Here is a 24,316-nt window from a genome sequence, read left to right on the forward strand (position 1 = left end):
TTGTAAGAAATATTGTGTTGCAAAAACACTTTGTGTCTTACCGTTACCCTAACCTTAACCCCAGTAACATTTCTTCATCATAAACTACAAGCTACGTAAAATGGCATACAAACATCCAGTCCAATATGAAAGAAAAAAGCTGGCTTCATTAAGGAATCGAACCCCTTATCCCCGCGTTAATGAGTTGTTCTCTGACCACTAACCCATCAGGTCTTAGTACATGCGATTCAAGAGTTAACCACTTGACAATCTTTAAACTTCGGTTGCCTAGAAATTGTAAAGACAGTGATGTGTGTACATTGTGCGACTATCCGTCACTCGCGATGTGTGTGCAGTCCAAAATGAAAGAAAAAACCTTGCATCACTAGGGAATCGAACCCCCAATACTCCAATCATCAGTTGGTCGTTGGTAACTGTAAACAAATAGATCGCATTTTGTTTAATTGCTAACTAACAAACGGGTTTATGCGTTCACTGAACAAAGATTATGGAAATAAAAGACCACTTTTCCATCAGAAAAATCATCAGAACCGTTATTACCAACCCATAGACACTAAAGCCAAAACCTTTCTCACATGCACACCCATCGCGAGTGACGGCTACGCGCACACATGCACACCCATAGCGAGTGATGTAGGACGTAAAGTCCCGCCCAGGTCGAAGTGGCGTCGATTTAGAGAGTCCCATGGCACCCGAGTCAATCTGACACCCACACCGTTTTGAGCACAACGTCCGGTGTAAGTACCATATCGGCTCGGCTTCCAGATCGGCTCGGGGTCCGTCTTCTGCTGATTACGTCACACAATAGCTATCTACAGCAATTAGGTTTTTTATGGCTTAAATTAAAGAGCCTGTAATGATCTTTCATTTTGAACATAGACCATTCCCAACCTATCTGTATGGATAGTTTTCTTCTAAAAACAAAACATCCCTCGGAATCATCTTGGCTGTTAAGATAAGCCGTCCGTGTTGCCAGATTGGCACATTTTCAGCCTGATTTGGCTACTTTGAATCACGTCAGGCTGGAAAAACGGGACATATGCCCAATCTGGCAACACAAACCTAAACTAGACACCTACTCGCGCTCACACATGTGCTCGCTGTTGCCTCGTGGTTGCTATGACTACAGCCAGAGCTACAGCACAAAACAGCCAATCACAACTGTCCGACGTACAGCCAATCACATGTACGCCCATTCAAGCGTACAGCCAATGATATTGTGTAACGTAATCAGAAGACGACGGACCCCGAGCCGATCTGGAAGCCGAGCCGATATGGTACTTAAACCGGCTCCTTTCAGTACAATTATTTTCGCCCGATCTGAATCGGAACGCCCTACGTACTCAAACTTAGGCTAGTAAGTACGGATAGTATGGATATTGGAACGCGGCAATGGACTTATGAAGAAAAACGCAGTCGTAGTCGTACCATGCGTGCGAAGCGCAACTTTGAAAAAGGGTCCCGTCAGTGTCGCGCGGCTCCGAATTCCGAACGTTGTGTAATCAAATACACCGGTGTGGCGGTATATAAAAAAATCATATTACAACGAAAATACACACACCTTATTCAGTGTAAAACTGTATAGCGCCCAGCACTAACGCAAGTTGACGCCGCGACACCATGGGGGCGGGGCAGGGGACGTTAAAAAAAGTCAGGCACCGTTATGAGGCACCGAAATGTGCGTTCTTATTCGATCTCGGTACTACCGTTTACTTCGGAACAGGTTACCTACTGGAACCGAGTTTCGGTGTTCAAATGTGTTTTTTTCCCTTAGTCCCTTAATTGAGATGGATTTGGTTTATATGACTTTCTAAGCATTAATCAATTCCCTTTTGTTATTATCCTGTTACCAATATAATACATATAAGAAACCAGGAAATATAACACCACAGATTTTATTAACATACCATATGATTGGCAGTTTGTGCTGAAATGTATATGTACCAGTCATTATCTAAGTAGTTCAATAAAATATATACTCATCCCATAATTGAGAAAGGAATGTGTGAAACTGAACCTAAACCAATAACAAACACTAACCAATAGCGGTTATAGTCTTTATATCAGCTTGTCACCCATCCTCCTCCTCCAACAAGCCTCCATCATTGCAGCTGTTGTTTGTGTGTATTTTGAGTTGTAGAAAAAAGCAACTCAAGGGATACAGCATTGCTTCCCCCGCTACCTACCTCTTCCTACAGTAGGAAGAGTTCAACCCCTCTAAGATTATGCCTAGATTATGGAGGAAACTATCCGCTGACATCTCGGGATGAAGCTCACAGGACATAAGCTCACAGCTGGCCTCCGGCACCTGGACACACACACACACACACACACACACACACACACACACACACACACACACAGGCGGTCAGACAGACTGACAGACAGGAAGAGAGGCAGACAGTCAGAGAAGATGAAGATATCAACATTGATGTGTCATCCTGTCAGTGCGTGTGTCAGTGGGTGTGTGTGTCCAGCCTCACAGGGTATGTGGAAAGGAGTGATAGGGTTCTGTTCATACTCTTGATCAACCCTTTTAGAGACTCTCCTGCCACGTCCAGCTCTATATACAGGACCTTCACCTCATCCAAGAAGCACTTCAGAGAGGCATTTCGACAACTCTGCTGAAGACTCGCACAGACGCCGTTTCACACACACACACACACACACACACACACACACACACACACACAGACACATGCACACAAACACGCACGCACCCCTGTAAACAGTCACATAGCTGAACCCACTGTTAATCAGCAGCTTGCAGTATGTAGATCCATAGCAGAACCTACTTCACAATAGCAGTTAGCAGTCACATAGCTGAACCCACTGTACCTTAGCAGTAAGTAGTAAGTAGTCCCATAGCAGATCCCATTGATTAATATGGGTAATAGTCCTCAAATGAAGTGATGGAGGGATTATGGTCAGGTACATTCATTAGCTTGCAGTTATACTCCTCTCACGAGGCCAATGGTGAATTATACTCATTAGTCATTGCCATTTTCAAAAGTGGGAAACCCTACATTAGAGCAGGAAGCTTACCATGTCGGTGGTGGTGGGCGTGTACAGAGTGAGGTTCAAACCCTCTGACACCTAGGACCGACCAAAACACAAAATACACACTGTTAGTGCACATGTTGCAGTGTGTAATTATTCAGTGTGTATTTATGCAGTGTGTGTTTGTGCAGTGTGACTTTTTCTATATTGGAGCTGTAAAGTTTCTACAAGACTTGCTGAACGTGCATGGAGGGTTAGAGGTTAGGCATGGAGGGACATGAGATTTATACCGGTCAACTGCCGATCACACAGCACCATTCTGACGGACTTACTGCAGGATCTACTACTGCGCCCCATGAAGAGTTTACCTTGGACAGCTCGTTTTTTGTTCTGCTAACAATGTCGAGCCTCTCTCGGCTGCATAGCGGATCGGGTCGGGAGAGTGGCTGCCCGAGGAGACAGAACAACCACAAAACTTCCAGCATGTCACAGTTCACATCACTGGCTCCATCACATTCCAAGTAACGAGGATGCTTTCACGATCCTGTAGAAGAGACTGGAAGTCCCTGTCCTTTAGAGACTGGAGGCTGGATATCCTGTAGAGGGCCTGGAGGCTGGTCACTGTCATGTGGAGAGGAGTGGAGGCTGGCCAGTATCCAGTAGAGAATGGAGGCTGGTCACTGTCCAGTAGAGAGGTGTGGAGGCTGGTAAACCTGTAGAGCAGAGGCGGAGTGGCCGTCGGGACGATCGGGAGATTTCCCGGTCGGCCGGCCGGCCAGCGAGGTCAGGCGGACCGGCCCACAATTGTGTGGCGGCCTGCGAAGTCAGTTGGACCGGCCCACAGTTGTGAGCGGCCGCGAGGCGTCTGCAAGCCGGCCCTGAGCATAATTTATTCCCGTCAAGACGCCGTGAAATACCCCGAAATAAACAATATGTGTCTGGAGAACATCCAACCAATATTTATACCACTTGCTTACTCTCTATGTCTCATTCATGTTTGTTTTTTTATATTATTTATTTTACTTCATTTAATTCTTCATTATTCAGGCGTTACAGAACTTTCATGGCCATAAATAAATAATACGAACTACAGTTTACTTTAATTTGTTTGTTCTTGAATTGATGTAGAATTGAGCAAAGACTCCTGGGATTGGGAAATTCGTTTATCCAATAATCAGCTTGCAGGTCAATTCCGTTTTCGGAAACAATTTATTTACAATGTATTTGTTACCAGCTTGGCCGATGTGGTACCTACACCTGTACAGTCACGCAATCAACACTAAGTCAACCCTACAATTTCACTGCCTGTGTTGGCACGCCCTGCAAATTGAATGCCTGTGTTTTACCCCGAGGGGGTAAAATCCCCCTTCGTCGAGGAGCCAAACATTCTCCGGTGTTTTTTTTTTTATGATTCAAGACACTCGCATGCAAGAATGAGCATACATCTGAGTTTAGACTGCAAACGCGATTAAAGGTTGGGTAGGTGATTTGCGAAACGCCAGCAGATTTTGAAAATACACAACTCAAATGGTCCTACCCCCTCTCCTTCAACGCTGACTCTGACTCCACCCATTCCAAGTACCTGGACGCGCAATCATGCACGAGCGCGAACAGAGATGCGCGAGAGCGAGCCAGGCTAGCGTAGGTTTTCGTTTAACAACATGGCACTACATTCAGCTGTAAGTTGCACCCAGTACCGCGGGAAGTAGGGGTGCTGGGGGTGCTGCAACACCCCCTGTCCGAGGCCCTGTCTTATCACAGAAAACGATCATTTCTAAAAACTCCGGCCAAAGTGGAGATTTCTGAAAACGCCAGTTATGTGTTGTCGTGTCAACGGGGAGAAACGGGATTTTAGGTTCTGAAGCGTCACATTATGCACCAGGAAATGCTTAACGTCATGTGAGCGCCCGCTGTACCGTATTGGTCCGAATATAAACACAAACCCCATTGTAAGACGACCTATATTTGGAAAAAAGATTTGAAGACCAGATCCGGTTTTTATGAATAAATAAATTGTATTCATTGAAATAATATATGAAAATAAAAAGGCATCGAATAAAACACTGCATTGCCACTAAACAGTAGTGCAAATAGGCCGTACTGATGTGTACACCAAAGACTATTCCTGACACTCCTCTGCCCCGCTGTGTTCGCTCTGGCTGTGGTCGCTCCGAACTGTTTCGGCCCGTGGCAAAGCGAGTCATCCTCGCTGCTGTCCAAGGCATTTTGAGACGCAGCATTTATTTAATGCTCATATGACCTAGTGCTGAAAAAAGGTTATATGAAAAAGTGTGAGGGTAGCGGTGGTGCGCTAAACTTGTTCTGTGAGCAGCTGGATGTGAACGATCGATTTTCAACTGTGCGCGCATGCACTGGTGTAATTGAGCTGCGCTGCTATACATCTTTTTTTATCAATGTAACGAGTTGCGAGTCTAGTGCAGGCTGAGTTTTTTTTTTATCAATTACTCTCTGAAAAAGAGTTTTCCTTCTCTTTGCTGGTGGTGGTGGTGGTGGTGGGGATGGTGGCGTCTTGTCTGCCATGGAAATTGTCTTCTACTGCTAGGTCCAAATGTGGATTAACTAGTTCCAGTAGCTACCGCTGGATAACAACAAACAGGAGCTTGCTCTGGGTCACGAGCTCTGGGTCACGAGTACTGCACGAAGGGGTCGCGCGCGGGGCGCGGGGGAGGGGGAGGGGGAGTGCAGTACGACCGTTTGATTGACGTACTTACTGTCCAATGCAACTCGGTGGCAATGGAAATGATTGGCTGGAGTTTTTCGAGCCCTGCCCGTTCCACAGATGATTGACTTGTTTAATTTTCATGTCAGTACTTCTAACTCAGTGGCTGTAAGCGAGTTATGATAAGGATTTCAAGTAATTTTGCAAAAATGGCCAAAAAAGCGAATCACCTACCCAACCTTTAACTATTTACAACTGCAAAAACGCCAACATATTCATTATTTTGCCGACCAGTTATCACACCAAAAGCCTCATAAGGAAAGTTCCTCTGGTGGTTTCTCGTAGATCGCACTGAGCGACCGAATTATATCTGTAATTCCAGTTTGACATATCTATAATTTGATTCTGACTAATCATAATTCCAGTTTAATTCACCTCAATTCAAGATATCTACATGTGCCTTTTCAGATATCAAGAATATTAAGATTAAGATTATTAATATTAGATATACATTTTTCAATAGGCGAAATTACGTTGTAGATATCTCTGACTGGAATTACAGATATCTACAATTCAGTTGCAGATATCCGTAATTCACGTAGACTTTCATACAGCAGAAGTCATCTAGCAGCAGAACCACAAGGTCTGCCTTAAGAGGGGACTGTGCAGTCCCTCTTAAGGTGCGGCCACACCAGACGCGTATCTCGCGTACCTCGCGTATAAAATCGCCATTATTTCCATAGGGAACCATTGGTTTACGCGCGTATGAGACGCGTACACGCGTTACATGCGTATAAGCAACATTTTACTCGCGGTAGGGGCGTATGAGGGCCTGTGTCCACCAAAAGCGTTTTTAAAAGACGGAGCGCCGGTCTGCAATGCATTCTCTATGGCAGGACGCGCAAGCAGCGCGCCTTTTAAAAAGCCGGCCGGAGCGTTTAAACGCTCCACGCGCCTCGCGCTTTTAGACGCGCGCCCCCGTTGAAAAAAGTTGAACTTTTGAAGAAAAGCGCTTCACGTCATCGGCGCTTTTTTTGAACGACCAATCAAAATCGAGGATGAGGCAAGGCTAAAAGTATAAACCGAACTCAAACTGAAACAAACTGAAACATGTCGGACGAAAGCTTGATAACAGCTGTGAGCGAGTGTCCGGTCCTGTACGACCTCACGTTGAAGGCCTACCACGACCTAACAAAACGCAACCAGGCCTGGCGAGACATTTCATCTATGCTGGGCGTTACAGGTGAGAATTATTTATTAATTATTTATATTATTATCATGTTTAATAATGATATTATCGCATTTAACTATTAGCCGTTAGGTACAAACTGCCACCCGTACTTGGCAGTTAGTATTAACGTTTACTTGGCAGTTCGTATTAACGTTACTGATAGGCTTGATATTAACCTTGTAGGTTGTGTGAATTGCTAATTGTAGAGACATAATCTTGTATCAACAGCTGAAGTGTCCCGCAAGAAATGGAAGTACTTGCGGGATAAATATTTGAGGGAGAGGAAGGCAGAGAGGGACAGGAAGAAAAGTGGGGCCGGTGCCACCTCTTTCAAGAGGTGGAAGTATATGGCGATCATGGGCTTCCTGGAGCTCCATGTGAAGGAGAGGGTATCTTCTAGTAATATGGAGCAGGGAGATTATAGCCGGCAGGAAATAGCACCGGAGATCTTGGCCCTGCTAGCGCCCAGTATGTCTCCCCAACGAGAGGTAGGCCTATAACAAAAGCTATAGTAGCCTAAAACATATGCTAAAAACATACCCTAACATACTAGTGTTCTTAAGGTTTTTGTTGGGTGAAGCCAGATGCAGAGATATTTATAAGTATTCACCATTTTAATTTGCACATTTTAAACAAACAAATGTATGCTTTCTTTCACAGGTGGTGGCTCAAAGTGAAGAGGAGATATCTCCTCCCTCTCCCAGCCTATCAGAGTCCGCTGTGGACACCTCTCCTCCATCTCCTCCCACTACCTCTACGGTGACTCTGGTCACACCGCTGCGTCCTGTACCTCCACCACCACGCAGGAGACAGCTGGAGCAGCCGCTGTCTGCGTTCCAGAAATCAATCCTGTCCTCCATCCAGAAAGAAAAGGAGAATACAATGGCTGTGGACAAGGATGAGCATTTTATGCTCAGCCTCGTCCCATCATTGAGGAGGCTGTCGAACCAAAAAAGGGCCCAGGCGCGCATGAGGATGCAGCAGGTCCTTTATGATGTGGAGTTTGGAGAGTAATTAATTTGTAATCATTTTCTATTTAGATTTAGTTTTAAGATTTAACATTTTTTTAAATGTGTAAATAAAATTTGTAATCAGTTTCTAGTTAGATTTAGTACAAGCTATAAGAAATGTTTCAAATGTGTACATAATATCTTGGAATCATTTTCTATTTAGATTTAGTACAAGCTATAAGAAATGTTTCAAATGTGTACATAATATCTTGGAATAATTTTCTATTTAGATTTAGTACAAGCTATAAGAAATGTTTCAAATGTGTACATAATATCTTGGAATAATTTTCCAATGAATCAGTTAATTAAACATTTAAATGCTAAGACAATGTTGTTTTGTTTTCATTACATTGGTAGTAGGATAATGAATGCTCTGATGATGATGAAGGTGTTAAAGGTGTGTTTTTGTCTTCAGAAGTAATCCAGCATGCAACATGAATGTTGGATTGATTTAAGAAATTGTATTATTAGTTTTGGTTTTTCGCCTTTTTTGATTTAAATATAGACAAAAATTATAAACTAAATTCCATCCTGCCAAGTCACTCGACCAGGCAGAGATGAAAAATAGCGGTTGAAGGTCTCCCTCATTGCGACCGCTTCCCTGGAAGCGTTGTTGCTGCCGACCCTCAGACAAATCACCTCAGACAAATGCAAAGCCGTTGGGTTGCTCTCCCTATAATTGGTGTTCTTCTTGGCGATGGTCGGCCCAATAAATGTTAACACTCCTTCAAACTGCTGCCGGTTGAGTCTGAAATAGACCTTGAAGCGATCCTCGTCCAGGCGGAGCTCTTGACACAGCCAGTGGTATTCCCCGTACTGCCCCCTACCACGATTAATACTGTGGACCCACACTCTCCTCCGGGCAACCACGACAGGCGCAGGGGGATCGTCCGCAACCTCCGCTGCCACGGCAAGAAGCGCTATTAATCTTCGATTCATTTCGCAAATTGTAGGAGTAACCAGAGAGGACGTTCAGGTGTCAGATGCCATATGATGGAGCCAACAGATAGAAGCTGTGAATCTATGGATACAAGCGATGACGCGTATTTAATGACGTAAACGAAAAACGCTTCGTGCGTCTTTTTTTGAGCGGCGCGCACAAACGCGTTGAAAGCAGTTCACGGAGCGCTCCGTCTTTTAAAAAGGCTTTTGGTGGACACGGGCCCTGAGGCGCGTACATATACGCGCGTACATATACGCGCGTACATATACGCGCGTACATATACGCGCGTACATATACGCGCGTACATATACGCGCGTACATATACGCGCGTACGCGAGGAGTTCAAAAAATTGAACTTTTTACGCTCATATGCGCCGCAATAGCCAATCAGCGTTGAGCTTGACCCGACGTCACTGGCAGAGAGTAGTGAGCTTGGACAGAAGCATACGGCCGACATCTTTCTTTATTCTGTGTGGAAATAGTAACATAGTTACGCCATTAAATGCTTTTATGGAAACATTTTTAGCGAGAAATGTGCATTTTACTTTCATAATGTTCGCTCTGTGAATGTGAACGATGTTTGGTTTGATAGTTATGACGAAGAGGGAACGCTCCGTTCACTTACATGGACAGAGTCTCTGGTTACTAAGCAACCTCAACGTCTTGGCGGACTATATATCTGCTGATCAACACTACGACTGCTGGAAACACACCAGACAAACCATGTGAAGTTATTTAACCCGATTATTGTTATTTATATCCGAGATTATTTAATCTAACCCGATCTAAACTCTATCACCCAAACACGGCGGCGTTTGGGTTTCCTACCTCGGACTCCAGCGCAGCCATGTCCATGGCAGCCACGGCCGGCAACTCTCTTTATTCTGGGTGGAAATAGTAACATAGTTACGCCATTAAATGCGTTTATGGAAACATTTCTAGCGAGAAATGTGCATTTTACTTTCATAATGTTCGCTCGGTGAATGTGAAGGATGTTTGGTTTGATAGTTATGACGAAGAGTGAACGCTCCGTTCACTTGCATGGACAGAGTCTCTGATTGCTAAGCAACCTCAACGTCTTGGCGGACTATTTCTCTGCTGATCAACACTACGAATGCTGGAAACACACCAGACACACCATGTGAAGTTATTTAACCAGATTATTGTTATTTATATCCGAGATTATTTAATCTAACCCGAGCCAAGCTCTATCATCCACCCAAACACGGCGGCGTTTGGGTTTCCTTCCTCTGACTCCTAAATCCAGCGCAGCCACAGGCTGGGGGGGGGGAAGTTTTGGGCGGTCTCATCTACGCGCGTATCTGACCATTTTTGACACAAAATGGTCAAGCAACATTTTAGCTGCGTTACGCGCGTACATGGTACGCGAGGTACCCGCTTGGTGTGTTCGCACTATGGAGTTAGATTCATGCCAAAACCCCTCACACACGTAAAACGTGTTTTGCTCACGCATAACGATTCACACGCACACAAAACGTGTTTTACTCACGCAAAATGATTCACACACACGCTCAGTGTGGTTTGCAAATGCAAAACATCATTCACAAACTAAAGCATTTTGCTTCAGAAACAAATACAGTATGTTTTACACAAAGTACAAAAAAAAATCCTTCAAGTACACAAAACAATTCTACAAGTACGGAACACGAAAGCTGCGCGTGGATCGGAATGCATTTGCGCACGGATCGGATTGCATTTGTGTGAGGAACAGCAAGGCGGAAAATTAGTGCCAAAAGTCACGTGACAAATAAATGTCCTGTTATTCACACTACACAACAGCAGGTGGCGGTGTTGAGTCAGTTTAAGGACGCCAGGACTATCTTTTTTCTCCCCAAAATCTTTATTTGATGCCGGCCAAACGTGTGTGGATTCAACTCCATACTATGCGACTTGCCGCCCCTTTGTCACGGAATCGTACGACACGGAGAAAAGCTAGTTTGGGAGATTAAATTGAACAAAATGAGCGGCCAACAGGTGAGTCCAATGGAAGTGTCGCCACTCTGTTTTGGAATCAAATAAAGATCTTGGGGAGAAAAAATATCGTCCTGGCGGCCTTAAACTGACTCAACACCGCCACCTGCTGTTGTGTAGTGTGAATAACAGGACATTTATTTGTCACTTGTTGCATTTTCCGCCTTGCTGTTCCTCACACAAATGCAATCCGATCCGTGCGCAAATGCATTCCGATCCACGCGCAGCTTTCGTGTTCCGTACTTGTAGAATTGTTTTGTGTACTTGAAGGATTTTTTTTTGTACTTTGTGTAAAACATACTGTATTTGTTTCTGAAGCAAAATGCTTTAGTTTGTGAATGATGTTTTGCATTTGCAAACCACACTGAGCGTGTGTGTGAATCATTTTGCGTGAGTAAAACACGTTTTGTGTGCGTGTGAATCGTTATGCGTGAGCAAAACGCGTTTTGCGTGAGCAAAACACGTTTTGCGTGTGTGAGGGGTTTTGGCATGAATCTAACTCCATGTCGCACCTTTAGGTCCAGTACCTTTGGCCAATTATGCTTTTCTGTGAGAGCCTCTAAACTATGGAACCAATTACCAGTGGACATTAGAAACTCCACCTCACACCATACATTCACACACCATCTTAAGGGCTGGCTTTTGACCATACAAAAATGTGAGCACCTCACTGGGCTTGCCATACACACAATGATCAAGTATCAGATTAGGCGCGGTACGCGTGTAATCGTACGCGCGCGTTCAGTGTGGCCGTACCTTTACGCAAAACTTCGGAAAAGTCCGAAAAAACCCTATCTGCCACACCACAGTGGGTTGCCACACCACAGGGCTGCTGCCACACCACAGTGTGCGAGCTCCGGGGTTCCAGCTGGATGCTATGATGTAGTTCAATAGAAATGTGCTGATGTCGCTGCGTTGTATCTGTTGTCGAGCCAACACCTATACCCAAGTGCCGCCCCTGGAACCGCGAAGCGGTCTAATCGCATTACATCAAAGTGAAACCTCCAAAACTGGCATATTTGGCAGTGTAAAAACGAGTGTGTGTTTCTGTGTATGTGTGTTGCTTTCTCTTTGTCTCTCTGTCTCTGTCTCGCTCTCTTTCTCCAAAGACAGACACCCACTTAAATATTTAGTGTAGGCTATGCCTAACACCGTTTTGTAAAGAGCCATTTCAGAACTATCTGTTAGCTGTTACCTTTCAATTTCTAGAGTCAAATTGTTCACCTATTCAGAAAAGTGGGCCAAAAAGAATAAATAGTGACCCAAGAAACGCCACTAATCCAACTCACTTGGTCAGGTGTCCCTCGTTTATTCAGGAATACTCTCGGTCGTTCTCAGCAGTCAGTCCGTTTCCTTTGAGGCAACGTGCGTGGCGCATCGTAGGCATCTTCCCAGGTATATGGGCTTAACAGAGTTCCAATTTCCTCAAATGCGAGTGGGGAACGTAGGATGGAAAGATGTGCTGTATCCAGCGTTCTCCCTCCCTCTCCTTCAATGCTCCCTCCTTCGCTCTAGGTCCCCCTTCCTATTTTTATACGAAGACACACAGTATGTAACAGGAATGTAGTTCTAGTGTTCTACTCTGTTCTACAGCATTCCACTGTGAAGCTTTGGCGGAAATTAAGTGCACAACTTTTATAGAGCAAGCCATATGGCTGCTATGTTGCTGCGATTATCGTTGATAAAATAACCAGAAAAGCTTACACACCCCAACTGTTTAACATGTGCTCACATGCCATTATGACGAGTTCGCCGGAATGCAGCGGACTCCGCTCACGAACAAGCTGTTATTGTTGTAGAAAATGATGAAGGTTTAAAAGGATATTTGCCAAATGTTGATACAAGTGGAACGAAATGTACCAGCAGGGGGGGGGGGGGGGGGGGGGGGGCAGGCTCCAGACCATGTCCCATTGTTATTCAACAGCTCAGAGGATCAGACAGACATCCCTCCAATGCAGGGGCGGCGCCAAACGGTTGCTTGCCGTTGCTATAGCAACCCCAAGCAATTACTCAGAAACCCCAGAGCAACCCCTGATTTTTTGTCAAACTCAAACAACATATTTGAAATAATGCCATTTTCCGTAAAATGGTATTAAATAAGTTCAACTAAACCTATGGCCGAATGCGGTACCCGTCACCATACCGTCCATTCCTGTCATATGAATCACCAGATTAAGTGCATAATCAGTGAGTAGCGTCAACATTTCAGGGCCGTGACTGGACTGTCGTTCAAATGAACACGAGTCAGCCTGGGACTCTCCTCTCCTCCCCTCCCCCTCACCGTGCCCAGTTCCCGAGCGTTGGGCATGCGCACACTCTGTAAGTGACATGAACAGATAAAAAAAAAACACATACACACAATTAACACAAACTATCCCAAGCAATATGTACAATATTAATTAATTATTATTTAATGTACATGAAACAATAATTTCATTAATAGCATAGTCTTACGAAAAATAAATAACATTTCAAATATGCGGACATCTCGCGGCGAGATTATCAGTCAGAGATGTTCGTTGCCGGCTCGTTGGCGCTTAAAAAATATGGACAAGTTTTTACTATTTCGAAAGAAATCAAGTTCAAACACGACTCGCGATGGCGAGGCTGAGGATGGACTCGTTAATAGCCAGACTTGTGTTGGACTTGGCAGTTGTTCGGAGGGGGGTTATGCTGAGGTCAAGAAACGGAAGAAAATATTGTAGCCTACACAGTTCTGAATTAGCAATACAATGTTATCACATGCTTGCTAGCAATGTTGGTGTGTTAAACCGTATGGATTAAAGTGGAATATTGCAAGAAGTCCTGTGATCAAGACATCGATTTAAGGTAGGCCGTTTGGTTATTAAGTTTGCCCGTCGCAGCATATTGACTTGGGGCCCATGTGATTTTGTTTTGAAGTAGAACTAGATTATAGGTTTGGCTCATGCCAAAGGATGGGTTTATCGTAGCCTGGTATGATCCGCCCTTAATAGAAGTATTATGAAGTATAATAGTATCAACAATAATAGCAACTATTGTATTAATGTTCCACATAGGCCTACATTTGAGACGTATCGCGCAACTAATGTGAATGCTTTGGAATGTACCGTGGCGACGGTGGGTCTGAGATGTGCAATTCACCACGATTGACAGGACAGCTAACCTTGTAGTTGGGGGACTGCTGACGGGCTGTTGATTGAACTATGTTGTTTGTTATCGTGTGGCCGCAGTGCCACCTGGACTAGCAGTGAATGTGTACATGCCGCTGGGCTATTTTCATGTTGGCCTTCTTAAAGATCTTCCTCTATATTGTTCTATGTCTTTACGTCTTTATGTCTGTGCGTGTGTGAGGGAGAGGGAGAAAGATAGCGCACGTTGAACTGTCAAATGATACGATCACACTCAATCACAGTGGTGCGATTAGTCTGTGTTGTTACTGTACTGTAAACTTGCCTCGTACGGGACCGCAACCACCCCAACCCGTGCCGAAAATGTCTTCCCGGCCGTGTCTCTGCCAAATTCAGGTGTTTTGATCAAGGTTTTTTTTTTTGACCAGCAACCTCTTGAATTCATACAGCAACTGTTAAGCAACTGCAACAAATTATTTCTGGCGCCGCCACTGCTCCAATGACATCAGTCTATCAGCCAATGTCTATCTCTCAGTTAAAGCATGATTTATACAAGATTATACAACGGGGGGCCTAAAGCCAGCGATCTGATTGGTTCCTAACTGTACGTCCACACGCTCACTAAGTTTCGCTGCGAATTTTTCTGTTCGCTTTGGTCGCTCAAGTCGCTAATGACGTACAATTCAATTATGCAGACGCATTTAAAGGAGCTGTATGCTTTTAGTAGGCCCTACAGACAGCCATATCAAAGAGTGAACTCTCCCATACACCTTGGCCATATTGCCGAGACGGTTTTGCTTGTTGGATAAAGTGCTTCGACTACAAGTAGGACAGTGATTCCCCCCAATATTAAAAAAATCCTAAAATGTAGGCTAATTACAACCGAGAACAAAAAACCCTGCGTGCTGTAGTAGGCTAGTTAAAATATGTTTCACTGATCTGCATCTGCAAATCATGATCTGCACTCATTCGTCGCACTCAAAACAAATAGACATTGGCGCACATGGCTAATTTGCATAAGTGCACAGGACTGGTTGGCTCCGCAAGGCAAATAATGGAACATATCTAGGCTATCTATTTAGGCCTATCTGTCTATCTATCTATCAACACGTGTCTAGTTTCAATGTGATGTATTGTTTGTATGTCCAGTCAGACTTGTTCTGTGTGGTCTTGTAGGCTACTGTCCTGTGTGGGCCGAACCACCTAAATGGATTCCCGACTTTGGTATTAATAAAGACTTGACTAGGCTATCTATCTAGACTATTTAATTAACAATTATTCACCTCAGGCTCCGTGAATAGTGGGGAATAGAGGGATAAAAGACAAGAAATATATCTCTTGTCGTTTATCCCTCGTCTTGTCGATTAGTTCGTTTATGTGACAATTTCAAAAAAAAATTTGGTTTTGTTTAAAGCATGCTACACGCGATTGGTTGGTTAGATTGGTGGCATGGAGAGCAAATGAAAATGATTCCCGCTTAAATCGAACGTTCTAGATGTATAAATACCCCCGCTTATCATCACTTGGTATCCAAACCACTCTGGCGTTTAAGTCTCTGAACTGAAAAAGGGTTGGGTAGTACAACACGGGGTGCCCAGTTACAGCCGCGATTAATACTTCAGCCGACATTTTGTTCAGTGAGTGGATAAAGGTAGGTATAGGAACCAAAGTGCCTGCCGGTGTTCCCTGGGATCCACGCAAGCGAAGAGCGTCTACATTCCGATTGGCTGTCAGTGTTTGGCCGCTGAAGCGCGTCATAGTCATTTGCATAAAGTTAAAAAGTTTTAAACTATTTTTTGACGCTCTGGTCGCTCAACTTTGGCCGCTGGTAGCGTTGGTCGCTTTGGTCGCTCTTGCCCATAGAAAGTGAATGACTTCCGGCGATTTGGTCGCTCAATTCGCTTCTGGTGTGGACGTACAGTAACTGTTGTATAATGAGCGTATACATAACTGCTATGACGCCCGATCATTTTGTGAATCTTCACAAAATGCCTGGAAGTAGAAACAGTTACAAAGTAAAACATATGCTGGATGATGGAGAGGGGGTAAATGTTGTTACTCCGGGAGTGAGCATGGCGATGGAGAGACTAACGAAAGCTTAGGCACACGGCGAGTGAACTGCTCCATAGGATAAATTGCCGGCGAACCGCTCTAGCCGAACCTTCTCTCGGACGGACGCTAAAGTGTGTTGCATAGCGGCCGTCGGGGATTTTTAAGGCAGCCAGGAGGGACTACTTTTTTGTAGTCGATAGTCGATAGTTACGTATTTTAACTCTAGATTCTATGAGTATAGGCGCAGCCTTTTAAGTGTCGGCCTCATTGTCCTTTAAATAGCTGAAGAAAAGCTTCTTATTGGGAGCAGAACGTCCGCCGGCGCCCGCCTATATCGCCTATAGGCCCGCGGACGTGATTGAGGCCCAGGCTGTTGGTGGGCGGGGATTACAAAAAATGTCAGTGCTATGGCTCACGCCTAGGGATAACCCAATAGCGATAGCCTTAAAAGGCTGCGCCTATACTCATCGAATCTAGAGTTACAATACGTAACTATCGTTTGCCACTGCCTATTAACACGCTCCATCCTTGCATCCTCTCACTCACTCGCTGTTACTTCGGATTGGAGCTGAACAGGATAGGAGCTCAACAGCGCCACCCTCCCATCAATGTATCACAATGCTATTCTATGGTCAGGAATGGAAGTGCACCAATAAATAATATTCATTGAGAGCGAGCGCAGATTCCGAGCGCTGATGGCGGAAAACAATATATACAGTGGGTAAGGCACGGGCCAAATAAAATCGGGCCAAACGTGAAGATCTAGCGTAACATGAATAACTAACGTAACATTAATATCAAGTCTAACGTAAAGATGTAGCTTAAAGGGAATATCGAGCGTAATGTGATTATCTAGCATGACTTGAATATCTAACAAAGTAACCAACTAGCATTGTCAGGGTTAGCGGGTGGCAGGCAGGCAGGTAGGATAATAACAATAACAGACAGTTCAATAAAAGGATAATTTATTAACGCAAAAGGCAAGGAACACGGGTGACGCGGGTGACGTGGGTGACACAGGGAACACCGGGAACCAAGGGCGTAGGAACCGGGGGGGACGGAGGGGACGTGTCCCCTCCAATTTTCGGCGCATATTTGACCCCCCAAAAATTATACCGCAAAATATCTTTTTTTTTTTTTCTTCTTTTTTTACTCACTTGCTTTTATTTTGAAACCGCAACACAGCGTCTTGTCACCTGCCCCATGTATGGCAGCGCACAGGGTTGGGGGCGGTTGGGAGTTATAAGGACTTCAGGCTGGAAACGCCTTCAAATCGCTGACTAGAAGGCTAAGTTGCCTGCTTTCCATCGGGGGCGTAAGCGCCGCGGAACGGCTGTGCCGCGGTCACCGCTGCTGATCGCTGCCAGCCTGCAACTCTAATCGCGTGATCTCGTGTTCTCCCGTGAATACGGCTGTCTCGCAAGACGGCGCTAAGCTGCCGCATCCTCTCAATGGCTCAGACTGTTTGAGATGCGGGTGTCTCCAGCTAACCCGACAGGTTAGATCCGTTAAAATGAAAAGACAGCAGCAGCGCAGTTTAAAAGATTTTTTTCTCCAGGGGAAGAAAAAGAAGAAAGGAAATTTGAGTTGGTCATAATTTTATCCAGGAGGATGATTATATTTTCTGACTAACGTTAGAGTTGTTGATGTTAAAATGATGTTGTGATTCAACATCTAACTAGAACACTCTTGCTAGGTAAAAGTTGTTATTATGAACGTTACTAGCCAACGTTTGCTGGCGGACTTTACAGTAAAGTAAAGGACAAAAAGCGATTTGATTTAATTGACAAATAACATTATTTTTGAAAACAATCTTGTGGTGCTGTCACACTACTTTTGTACCGGCTGCCAAATTTGTACCGGCCGCGTCATCCATACGTAATCCATTCCAAACCTTCCTGCAACAGATGATCGCGTCGTCCGTTGCCGGGCAGGTTTCAAAAAACATTCGCGCTCATGTTGCCAAAGACGAAATAACATAACACAGTTAACGGATCGCTAGATAACACTTGTTTTTACTTTATATTTGTATTGTATTTAATTTTTTAATCAAATTTAGCTAGTAAACTGAGTGTTTAAAGCAGGTTTCCAAAAACATTCGCGCTCATGTTGCCAAAGATGAAATAACATAATACAGAAAACGGATCGCTAGATAACACTTGTTTTTACTTTACATTTTTATTGTATTTCATTGTTTAATCAAATTTAGCAAGTAAACTGAGTGTTTAAAGCAGGTCAAGGACGAAATAGCACAATACAGATAACGGATCGCTAGATAGAAGGTTCGTGAATGTTCGTGAACCTTTCACGTCATTCAACGCGATCGTCCGTTGCCAGAGAACGGACGACGCGATCATCTGTTACCGGGCAGGTTTGGAATGGATTACGTATTGATGACGCGCCCTGTACAAATTTGGCAGCCGGTACAAATTTAGTGTGACAGTACCTCAAATACTGCATCTACTGCTAATGGGCTGCTGGGGCAGTTCAGGAAAAGGCAAAACAGTTTTGGGTCTCATCCTTGCCTCACCAGTGATTTGTGAGCTTGAATGCCTGAACATTTCTTTTCAGAAGAGAACTGAAACCATTGCTGGCATGAGGGCTGCTGTTCAAGTTGTTAGGACCTCAATCAAGGCCAAAAGAAATGAGGCAAGTTTCAAATCTCTGTTTGAAGAGGCGACGGCTGTCGTTCAATCTTTAGGTGTTAAGCCCATTACCATTCCACAGACCAGACCGCCCCCAAAACGCTTAATTGAAGGAGCTGAGGCACATCAGCCTAAAAGTGCCAGGGACCACTACAGAGGGGAATTCTTTAAAGTCCTGGATATTGTAGATGCAAAGCTCAGCGAGCTATTTAACCAGGATGACTTGTTGACTTTGCAAAAGTTGGAAGAGACACTTCTGACTGGAGAGATTGATGCTGCAGTCATTGAGAGATACTCAGAGTTCAACAGAGAGTCACTTTCACTGCAGCTTTCTATGTTTCTCCTGAGCTACTCATTTAGCAACAGTGCAGAGGCTGCAGGGATCATTCGTGGATTGCCTGTAGAGGTACGTAGACTATTTGGGCAAGTGGAAAACCTGGTCAGGTTGCTTCTGGTAGTCCCTGTTTCATCCTGTGAGGCAGAGAGAAGTTTTAGTGTCCTCTGCAGGCTCAAAACCTGGCTCCGGTCCACAATGTCTCAAAAACAGACTCAACCATGTTGCTGTCTGTCCTGTCCATCAGGTTAGACTTGACTTACTGGACAAGAAGTCAATTTGCAAGCATTTCGTGGCTGCAAATGAAGAGCCAAAAAACATTTTGGCTCTTTTGCCTAGGCCATTGTTTTTCAACCTTTCGTGTGTCACGGCACGTTTGACACTGTTGGATAACACTACAGTGCTATCTAGCTTTTATTTGTATCAGTTCTACACAGTAATTTATATTTATCAGTTCATTACTTCCAATCTAATGTCGTTTTCGTTTGCCTTCACACACCAATCAGTTAGTGGGAATGTTCGAATAATATCACGTACTCGAGATTAAAAACAAGTTACATTTAGGTTTACATTTAGGGCACTTTTAGCAGCCGCTTTTATCCAAAGCGACTTACAATAAGTACATTTGTCATAAGAAGTGCATCAATATATCGCTGTCGGTACAGAAAGGATGTTCATAGAACCGTTGGTGTATATGTTAAAATTCTTGATGCTGTTTTTCCCTTTAACCTTAACCTTTGCCTGTGTGCTCATTGAGGCATAAGATACAACTAAGAAAAGAAAAGGTATTCAGAAAATACGAATTCAAATTTAGATCAATATTTTTCACATGTTATTTATCAGTCTACAAAACTGTATGATAAGGCCTGCAATTAAAGAATTTATTTGATATGCAGCAGTTCAATACTGCCATTCAAAATGTGTTTTACTTTACAAATGTATATTTTTAGAAGAATAAAATACATTTGTGAAAGTTTTGCAGTGTAGTTCATTTATGACATATTTCTCTTTGAACCATTAAACGTGTTAAACACGTTCCTACGCCCCTGCCGGGAACGCCGGGAACACAGGTAACACACAGGACACAACTCACCACGAACTTAAATGATCGGAAAAGGAACAAAGGAAAGACAAGGGCTTAAATACCAGACACACACAGGGAACGCAACGAGTAACAGCTGAAACACATTAGGGGAGGGAGCAGTAATCACACAGGAGGGAAACTTGACCGGACATGGGGAGAAACAAGACAGTGATACCAAAGTAAAGCAGGAAACACACCAAAACAAAATAAGGAAACCGACAGACCATGACAAGCATATTGTGATAATCTAGCAGAATTGGAATATCTAGCTTGCATGAAATGCAGATGTAGCGTAACATGGACATCAATCATAATGTGAATATCTAGAGTTACATTAATGTCTATGTTATGGGAAGTTCTAGCGTAATGATCTAGCCTAACGTGAAGATCCTCAAGCCATGGCCCAGAGATCCTAGGTGGTGGGGGGGAGGGGTCTGACAACACAGCAGCAACAATAAGCGTACATTTGAGACAGGAAGTATTTCTTTATTATATATATTTATTTAAGTTGACGTTGAATCAGTTGGACTTAGTTGGTCTGCAATAAGGTGATCACATCTGTCACCGAACCAGGTCTAGACCAATTTCAAAACAGATTCATACCAGGTCTAAACCATCTTCAAACCAGGTCCAAACAAGTTTTACATCACGCCCAAAACAGATCCAAAAAACGTTTTTACCAAGTCCAAACCAGGTTTAAATAATTTCTAAGGAACAACATATCTGATAAATTTCAAAGCAGACGGATCAGATTCTACTGAAGTATAAAAAACGACAAAAACACACACACACACACACACACACACACACACATAAACAAGTGTACAGTCAGCCAGTGCTGCAGACACAGGCTGGTATTAACAACATATGGTAGTGTGTATAAAAAGCATATTAAGTGCCAGAAACAAGATTAGACCCATAAACAACCACATTCCCAATGTTTAGCAGTTACGAAACCAGAAGAAAATATTTCTAAAAACAATAGGTTGTCTCGCAATAAAACCTTCCATGATGCAATCCAGGCAGCAAAAAACCCGCCCACCCAGGCTTCCTGGAATGCTGTCTGAATATATTAACTGAGGGCTGGTGAGGAAGAGGTTGATGTAAGGGTTGGATGGAGTATAAAGGGGTTGGAGGAGGAGAGGAGGGGTTTTAGGGGGTTTGAGGAGGAGGGAGTGTAGGAGGAGGGGAGGCTTACTGGAAGCCTGCTGGAAACCATTAACCGAGGGCTGTGTGAACCGGAAGTTGGATGAAGAGGAATATAAGGAGCAGGGGAGAGTGAGGGAGTGTAGATGGGCCAGGCTGATTGGAGGGTAAGGGGTTCTGGTCCAGAGTGACTAAAGGGGTTAAAGGGTTCAGGATGGAGGGTAAAGGGGTTGGAGAAGGATGAGGGGTTGGAAGAGGAGAGAGAGAAGGGGTGAAGGCTTAGTGGATGGCTGCTGGAAAACAATAACTGAGGGGTGTGTGAAGAAGGTGGATGAGGAGGATGAGGAGGAAGAGGAGTAGCCAGGGAGTGTGACACAGTGTGGGGGGGAGGAGGAGGAGGAGGTTTCTTGGCCCCAGGAGGTAGTGGTGAAGGATCTGATGCCAACCTTTCAGTCCAAGCCAAGTTACGTGCAGGCTGCCATGTTATCAGTTCATGTTAACAGCATCAGGGTCACGTAGTGGGTCTGTCACAGGTAGAAAGGGACCGGGCCTGAAGAATGAGAAGATGGACCACTGCACCACGACACTGTTGGCATCAGTGTGCAAGATGCTTTAGATATAAATGTGTTAGGTTTCTTTAAAGGGCATGAAATAAAAAAAATCTGACATGTTGTGCAAAAATATTAAGGTTTAGGGTAAGGGAATCTGGTTCAGGCTGATGGTGGGTTAGGGGTTCTGGTCCAGGCTGACCGGAGGGTTAGGGGTTCTGGTGGTCTAGGCTGACTGGAGGGTGAGGGGTTCTGGTCTAGGCTGATGGAGGGTTAGGGGTTCTGGTCCAGGCTGACTGGAGGGTTAGGGGTTCTGGTGGTCTAGGCTGACTGGAGGGTTAAGGGTTCTGGTCCAGGCTGACTGGAAGGTTAGGGGTTCTGGTCCAGGCTGACTGGAGGGTTAAGGGTTCTGGTCTAGGCTGATGGAGGGTTAAGGGTTCTGGTCTAGGCTGATGGAGGGTTAAGGGTTCTGCAGTCGGTTGCACCAGCAGAACGTAAAGCCGATCATAAAGTCTGGTGTGTAAAGTCTGCCTTAACCCTACGCTCGACGTAGCTAGTGTCAAACTAAAGGTGTTCTAAATTTTGGTTGCACCACCATAACTTAAGTTGTAACGTTACTAGTAGTGCATAAAGTGTACCAGTGTCGCTTTTAATGACGTTTAGATAATTTCAAGCCAATCATTGACAGATAACAATGTAAACAGGAAATACTGGCAAGTTTCCACCTTACCCGAGTGAAGACGCGTTAGCACCCAAATGAGAGGGCAAACAATACAGTTTCAGTAATTTATTCTCTAAAATTTGCTTGGACGGTATAGGCGTGAGGTTAAGCTATTTGATGGCGGATTTTATAATAAATAAATAAATATAATATTCTGCCCGGCAAAACCGAAATCGCGCATATAATTCAACATCATCATAATAAAGAAATGGATCGATACGGTCACGGACAATCCGTTCCCGGCGCATATCGCATTGAAACTCCTCTTCCCATTGCTCAAAACGAATAGCCATCATCTTTACCCTGCGTTAGTGTTGAAATCTTTTTACGTTTTTTTCTTTTAACGGTTCTTAATCGTTAGTATGGAACTTACACCAGCTAGAGGGGAGGTGTAAAAGATAAGTTATAACTTAGTGTTAAGTTGAAACTATCTGCTTGGTGCAACTGCTATTTTTTTAGTAGAGTGTAAAGTTGAACGTTTGGGTGATTTACGTTCAACGTAGCCTAAGTGGGACCTTACGTTCTGCTGGTGCAACTGGACCCAGGTCCAGGCTGACCGGAACGTTAGGGGTTCTGGTCTAGGCTGATGGAGGGTTAGGGGTTCTGGTCCAGGCTGACCGGAGGGTTAGGGGTTCTGGTCTAGGCTGACTGGAGGGTTAGGGGTTCTGGTCCAGGCTGACTGGAGGTTTAGGGGTTCTGGTCTAGGCTGATGGAGGGTTAGGGGTTCTGGTCCAGGCTGACTGGAACGTTAGGGGTTCTGGTCCAGGCTGACCGGAACGTTAGGGGTTCTGGTCTAGGCTGACCCGGGCCGTGCTGTAGAAGGTGATCCTTCCGCTACAGGCGACCTGGAGGTTCACCGTGGTGGCATAGTTGGTCCTAGGAAGCCCCGGGTGGGCTGTGATCTGTGTTTGAACCAGAGTGTGGGGATCTGCTTGCTGGGTGGTGGGGTTGTGGTTGGTGTGGTCGGTGGAGGGCGTGGTGGTGGGAGTTTGGGCCAGGGAAGGGCGGGCTACATAGGCACAGAACAGCTGACTGCGACAGCTTCCCTTCTCCAGCTCTCCCTGCTCTTGGGGAGAGGAGAAGGAGGGGGAAGGAGGGTGAGCATAGGAGAGAGGAGCAGAAGAAGAGGAGAAGGGGGCTGTTGTGACCTCAGTCTCTGGACTCTGGTCGAGGAGCTCCTGATCGTCTCGCTGGGGATGCCTCCCAGCCTGGGTGGCCCTGTCTGGGCTGAGCCTGCTGGGCGAGACCGGAGGCTGGAGGTAGGAGGAGCAGGCCTTGATAGGGCTCCTGAGGTTCAGGGAACTTGGGGCAGGAGTAGAGGAGGAGGTGTCCGGTGTATAGGAGGTCAGGTAGGGTGCAGAGCATGGGTTCCGTGGCCGGGGTGCAGCGATGTGATCGGTCCAGGCGTTTGACGGAACACCAATCGGAGGCGGGGACAGAATGTGGGGGCAGCTGGAGCCGGAGCCGGTAACAGACTTCATCAAGATGGCCTGCTCCAGGCTGAGGCCCGTGGGCATGTTAAGAACCAGGGGAGCGGAAGAGTCCTGGGGAGGAATGGGAGTGAAGGAGTCATGGTGAGGAGCTGGAGAGCAGAGAAAGGCGGAGGGGGATTGGACCCGCGAGCCTGGCTCGGAGGCAGAGAAGGGCCGTGCGACCCGGTTGTGATGGCCGGACCAGGGAGCATCATGGGATGGCTGTGTTGCAGCGACGCTGGCGGGAGAACAAGAGACATTCCTCTGGCTTGCTAGCCATCCACCGCTTCCACTAGCACCGCTGGCACTTCTGTGGCTGACCCCTACATCTGCCATGCTATCCCTGCA

The 24,316-nt window shown here is 45.1% G+C and overlaps 1 protein-coding gene and 1 long non-coding RNA gene across 6 annotated transcripts; one reads left to right on the forward strand and one right to left on the reverse strand.

Annotated features, from left to right (window-relative positions):
• Positions 1 to 825: 825 nt before the first annotated feature.
• On the reverse strand, positions 826 to 12,674 carry LOC130406418 (uncharacterized). Of its 4 annotated transcripts, XR_008904447.1 has the most exons (6): positions 12,146 to 12,674; positions 9,693 to 9,748; positions 3,369 to 3,713; positions 3,046 to 3,096; positions 2,484 to 2,624; positions 826 to 2,308 (listed from the first exon to the last, which is right to left on the reverse strand). It is a non-coding gene; the product is annotated as an uncharacterized LOC130406418 (long non-coding RNA). The 4 variants fall into 4 exon arrangements; XR_008904445.1 differs by lacking the exon at positions 9,693 to 9,748 and having other exon boundaries at positions 2,484 to 2,621; positions 12,146 to 12,670; XR_008904444.1 differs by lacking the exon at positions 9,693 to 9,748 and having other exon boundaries at positions 12,146 to 12,669.
• Positions 6,521 to 8,091, forward strand: LOC130406410 (transcription factor Adf-1-like). 2 transcript variants are annotated; one of them, XM_056611972.1, is made up of 3 exons: positions 6,521 to 6,923; positions 7,140 to 7,399; positions 7,572 to 8,091. In XM_056611972.1, the coding sequence occupies exons 1-3, from the start codon at positions 6,791 to 6,793 to the stop codon at positions 7,923 to 7,925; spliced, it is 747 nt and encodes a 248-aa protein (XP_056467947.1). In that variant the 5' UTR covers positions 6,521 to 6,790; the 3' UTR covers positions 7,926 to 8,091. The 2 variants fall into 2 exon arrangements, 1 of the variants encoding a protein (XP_056467947.1); XR_008904443.1 differs by lacking the exon at positions 7,140 to 7,399 and having other exon boundaries at positions 6,837 to 6,923; positions 7,572 to 7,660.
• Positions 12,675 to 24,316: the final 11,642 nt, after the last annotated feature.

Source organism: Gadus chalcogrammus, chromosome 16 (genome assembly GCF_026213295.1).
Source record: "Gadus chalcogrammus isolate NIFS_2021 chromosome 16, NIFS_Gcha_1.0, whole genome shotgun sequence".
NCBI classification, from domain to species: domain Eukaryota; kingdom Metazoa; phylum Chordata; class Actinopteri; order Gadiformes; family Gadidae; genus Gadus; species Gadus chalcogrammus.